This window comes from Drosophila willistoni, unplaced genomic scaffold (genome assembly GCF_018902025.1).
Source record: "Drosophila willistoni isolate 14030-0811.24 unplaced genomic scaffold, UCI_dwil_1.1 Seg32.1, whole genome shotgun sequence".
NCBI classification, from domain to species: Eukaryota; Metazoa; Arthropoda; class Insecta; order Diptera; family Drosophilidae; genus Drosophila; species Drosophila willistoni.
In genome coordinates this window covers 8,984-14,489 of record NW_025814271.1, presented here as the reverse complement: position 1 = coordinate 14,489, position 5,506 = coordinate 8,984, and the positions used below count along the sequence as shown (strand labels likewise).

At 40.4% G+C, this 5,506-nt stretch overlaps 1 protein-coding gene across 1 annotated transcript; it reads right to left on the bottom strand.

Annotated features, from left to right (window-relative positions):
• Positions 1-265: 265 nt before the first annotated feature.
• Positions 266-2,805, bottom strand: LOC124461310. Its single transcript, XM_047012842.1, has 2 exons — positions 2,159-2,805; positions 266-2,034 (listed from the first exon to the last, which is right to left on the bottom strand). The coding sequence occupies exon 2, from the start codon at positions 1,111-1,113 to the stop codon at positions 490-492; it is 624 nt and encodes a 207-aa protein (XP_046868798.1). The 5' UTR covers positions 1,114-2,034; positions 2,159-2,805; the 3' UTR covers positions 266-489.
• Between the last annotated feature and the right edge of the window lie 2,701 nt (positions 2,806-5,506).

Here is a 5,506-nt window from a genome sequence, read left to right as displayed (position 1 = left end):
AAATTTAGCATATTTGGGTGCATCCTTCCACTTTGGCTTCGGCTTCATAATTTGGTTGCGCCAATCTGTTGCCAGTTTAGGAACCTTCAGTTTTTGAGAAAATTTTTTAAACTTACCGTTTCCGGTGTCACACCTAATACCCACTTCTGAGAATGTCGGTTGCAAATCACATTACCCAGTAGAAGATTGTAGATGGAGAAGCTGTCAGGAAGGCTTCGGCGGGAAGTGCGACTTATAGGAACAATAGAAATGCCAGACTCGTACGTTTAGGTGGATAATTAATATAAGTTTATTAACTAATTGAGACTTAACAATAAAATGACGTTTGCAAGGCGATGCCGTTGGATTCGTTCGTGGTGGCCGTTCGTTACCACCGATCGTAGGAGCTTCTTCGTTCGCACCCTTTCTCGTCAACGTTTTGTTACCAACTCTTTGATACTTATCGATAACACCAGGGGTAGAGCATAACGTCGCTTGCCCAGGGCTGAATCAGTATGTTAATGAACTGTCTGGTGACAGCTCGGCCAATCCTGCATTCGGATCGCCCTCGATTCGAGTATCTTCGTCGTCAGATACATCCAATTCGGGAATATTTGAACACCAGGGTTTCATCTTATCCGAGGAATATACAGAACAGTATTTACGTCCTGTAACCTGTATGCCGGGGACATCTTTGATTAAATAACGATCGTTTCCAAGGCTTTTGGCCACTTGATAAGGACCTCGGTATCGTGGTTCCAGTTTACGCGATTCACCTGTCGCGGCTGGTTCGTTTTCTACTACTACTACTACTACAAGATCACCTGTGGAATAAACAAAGGGGTTAGCATGTTTGGCGTCAAAACGTTTCTTCCATTTAGCTCGTTCTGATGCGATATTGGCTGCGGCTTGACTTCGAAATTCGGTGACGGTTTCGTTGGAATATGGCTTATCCAGATCTGCGTGTATCGCTGCAGTAAGGTTGTTCTGCTCAATAGCGTTGAAATTAAATACGAGATCAATTGGACTGAATCCAGTGGTACTGTTTTTCTGCGAGTTGACGGTCCATTGAAGGTTATGAAGAGTCAGATCCCAATCCTTTGGATTTTGGGATTTTGGATTTTGGTTCAACATCGTTGTAATGGATGCGACCTTCAGGCTTTCCTCCTTTAGACTTATAGTAGCAGCATTGGATGGATGTGGAAATATAGTCCTTCACGTATATCCTCATCTTTGGAAACCAAAATCGTTTTTGAATCCTCTCAATGGTTTTATCAAGACCGAAGTGTCCGACATCATCGTGGCAACTTTTAACAATACGCCATCTAACTGCCTTTGGCACAACAAACGCGATAGTGTTTTCCGTTTTTCGATAAAGGCGATGATTTTCGATGACATAATCAATAAGTAGTTGCTTCAGTTGTTCACTGTGACGCTTTCCCTTCAGTACTGCGATTATTTCGGCAAGTATTTTGTCCTGTAGTTGCATTGTTAACAACCAGTCGTCGATTTCTGAAATTATGGTTCTAACAAATTCATCTAGTGATCCTTCCGGGGGTAAATTTGGAGCACGGCTCAACGCATCTACATGAGCCATTTTGCTACCATCTCGATGAATAAATTCACAGTCGTAATCCATTATTTTAATCCACCAGCGCGCCACCTGTGGAATGAGTTCTTTATTCGTTTTAACCTTGTCAATAGCTGAGCAATCCGTCACCAGACGGAATGATTTTCCCAAAAGGTAGACTCTGAACCTCTGGAGTGTTTCTACTACTGCAAGCGTTTCCAATGCGTAACTGTGGTATTTACTCTCAGCGTTGGTACAGTGTCGACTAAAATAACAAACGGGACGCCAATCTTTGTCATTATGTAACTGTAGTAAAACTCCTGCTAGGCCTAAAGCACAAGCATCGGTGTGTACTTCGTGTTTAGCCGAAAAATCGTATAGAGTGAGAACAGGTTCGCTACATAGTTTTTCGATTAATTCATTAAATGCATGTTGCTGGGCTTCTCCCCAACTAAATGTATTCGCCTCCGTTTTGCGTAGCAGTTCTGTTAAAGGACGTGATATTAATGAATAATTTTCAATAAATTTTCTGAAGAAACCTGTGAGACCAAGGAATCTTCTTACTTCTCTTACGTTTGTAGGTACTTTAAAATTTTTAATTGCGCTTACTTTACATTCGCCAGGTTTTATTCCATCTTTATTGACTATGTGGCCCAAAAACGTAATTTCGGATTGCAGAAACTTGCATTTGTCGTATCGTAGGGTTAAGCCACTGTCTTGTAAGATTGAGAAAAACTTTTTAATTCGTTGCATACCAGATTCGAAGGTCTTACTTGGGATTATTACGTCATCTTAATATGCGAGTACCTCACCTGGTTCCATACGTTTTATGATTTGGTTCATTACCGACTGAAAGACTGCCGGAGCGTTAATGAGTCCAAAAGCCATTCTGTTGTATTCGTAATGCCCGTCAGCTGTAACAAACGCCTGGTTGGACGATTCACTTATCTCGATTTGATGGTATCCCATACGTAGATCAAGTTGCGTAAAATAGACGTTTCCAGCTAGTTGAGCGAATTGCTCTTCCATGTTTGGCATAGGAAATGGAATTTTGACCGTAATACTGTTAAGGCGACGATAGTCGACGCAAAGACGATGTTCTCCATTCTTTTTATCTACGATGACGATTCCCGAGGCGTACGGCGAATCCGAAGGACGAATTATGTCGTTTTCCAGTAGCTCAGATATGATATTCGTAACAATAGGTCTGAGCGCAAACGGTGTTCGGTATGGTTTCGTATAACATGGGACGTTTGATGTTAAAGTGATTTCCATTTTCGATATTGAGCATTTACCTAATTCGTTAGTTTTCTGCGCAAAACAAGCAGCATTATCTATTAAGGCCTTTTCCAATTCTTCGTTTTCGGTATCTGCTAGATTTCGAACTGTTTCTATTTGGCGTATGTTTTCGATAAAACATTTGTTTCCGTGAATAATTAGTTTATTGCCATCCCGACAAAGAATATCCTTACCCAATAAAACGTTTTCAGATATTAAGTCATTTTCCACTACAAGGATTTCGACTTCGTGACCTATCTTGTCCACAACGATTTTCGCATTTAGTTTTTGGTTACAGAAGAATTTTCCTCCTCCAAATCCGTTCAGTGTGATTGAACATCGTTGCAAAACGCCTACGTTTTCGGCAAATGATTTTCGAATCAGAGTACGTGTACTACCTGGATCGACGAATGTGTTTGTTTCGTTTCCGTTAACTGAAATAAATTTACAAATATCTGAGTTGATGTTTGAGTCAATTTTATTTACTTTCGAAACGTTTTTAAATTTTTCAGGGCAGTTGGTAGAGTCGTGATTAGTACGATTACAATGAGTACATCGAGGCTTACGCTGTGGAATAGGACAATCTGAGGAATAATGTCCCATCTTTTGACAATTAAAGCATTTGATTGACGGCTCTATCTTTTCTTTGGATATCCGTTTTATTACGGATTGACTTGACTTCTGCGTATTACCGTTGGGCTCACGTTTATTTTAAAAGCTATGTGGATTATATTTGATTTCGTTATGAACCGCATAGGCATGTATATCTCGTAAAAGTTCGTTACATGAGGTATAATGGTTAGATATCTTTCTCTTAAGATCGTAATCGTTGATGCCGTTTATAATATGTGTTACAATTGCTGAATCAGCTAACTCACCCTTTTTACCAATAGCTAGCATTTTATAAAAATAATCTTGTGGTGATTCCGTTGTTTCCCGTTTGGTTTTCAGCATTTTTAAATGAACATCAGCTGCGTTGCTAATACATGGGAAGTCGTATAGAAATTTCGAAACAAATTCTGGCCATGTTTGAAATATTTCATCCGTTGCATCCACCCAGTAACGAGCTGCACCTTGCATCTTTTGTTGAACTGCAAAAATTACCTTTCTGTCGTCCCAGTTATATGGGTTTTTCAGAGTTTCCACGCGTTTAACAAACTGATGCGAATCCAATGATTTTACGGACGATGGATTAAATTCAGGAACAAGAGCTATAATTTCGTTCATGTTTCCAAAAGAATGATTAAAATTATTATATTTTTCTTCGCAGTTGACTTCGTGTCGTTGTTGTCGTTGGGTTGCGAAATCTTGAGAACTTTCCGAATACTGACCTACATTTACATTTGACCTACTTTTGCTTACGTAGTTCCGTGACGTTGGAACATAATTATCTTGCTGTGATGTAGCAACGTTATTGTAGTGCTGAATCGTAGCAATGTTACCACTTTGATGAGTCGGAGCGAAGGGTACGTGTTGGCGAGGCGTAACCATATAGCCGTGTTGCGATGTAACAATGTAATTGGGTTGCTGAGACGTAGCAAAGTAAGCGTGCTGCTGAGACGTAGCTGCATAAGCGAGTTGTTGCGAAGTATCGACATGATCGTACTGCTGAAACGTAGCATTACAGTACTGCTGAGACGTAGCAGTGTTACCGAGTTGCTGAAACGTAGCAACATTACCGTACTGCTGAGACGTAGCAGTGTTACCGAGTTGCTGAAACGTAGCAACATTACCGTACTGCTGAGACGTAGCAGTGTTACCGAGTTGCTGAAACGTAGCAACATTACCGTACTGCTGAGACGTAGCAGTGTTACCGAGTTGCTGAAACGTAGCAACATTATCATACTGCTAAGACGTAGCAGTGATACCGTTTGATGAATACGTTACGTTTGTTTGTTCGTTTGTCACAAGCACGTTTCTTTCTCCAGAAACTTCTTGTACGTTTACGTCACTAAGCACAATTGGTGACGAAATCATTGCAGGTTGGAATGAACGCTCCTGCAATACTCTAATCGTTTTTTCTAATTCGTTTATCTTTTTAGCCATTGATTGATTTTCCGCACTGGCGTATTCGTTAGTTTTTTCTGTAATTGTTCTCGATTGCCTGATGTTAACAATCCAGCTTATCTACATTTTTGCTGCAAAGCTTTCTTTGAAACGTAGTTTTTCTACGGCATTATTGTTGTCTCTTTCACACTTGTATGTTCGTTGATTTTTCGTTTTGCTTATTCGTCTTTCGTTCTCGTTTCCACGAGTTCGTTCATGCGCAGAACACACACTATTACACTTTGCGAGTTTCTCATGCCACGCTATTCTACCGCGGAAAATTGCGCGTTACCTTTGTCTTCACACACTTCTACTTATGAGAAATATCAGTTCCTTATTGCACACTATCCAAATTCTAAATTGGACACCATCCCACGTCTGAAAATTGTCACACCTAATACCCACTTCTGAGAATGTCGGTTGCAAATCACATTACCCAGTAGAAGATTGTAGATGGAGAAGCTGTCAGGAAGGCTTCGGCGGGGAGTGCGACTTATAGGAACAATAGAAATGACAGACTCGTACGTTTAGGTGGATAATTAATATAAGTTTATTAACTAATTGAGACTTAACAATAAAATGACGTTTGCAAAGCGATGCCGTTGGATTCGTTCGTGGTGGCCGTTCGTTACC

What these genes read in the sequence shown, in the direction of transcription:
- LOC124461310 (XM_047012842.1), bottom strand. Translation starts at nt 1,113, where the DNA reads ATGTTGAACCAAAATCCAAAATCCCAAAATCCAAAGGATTGGGATCTG.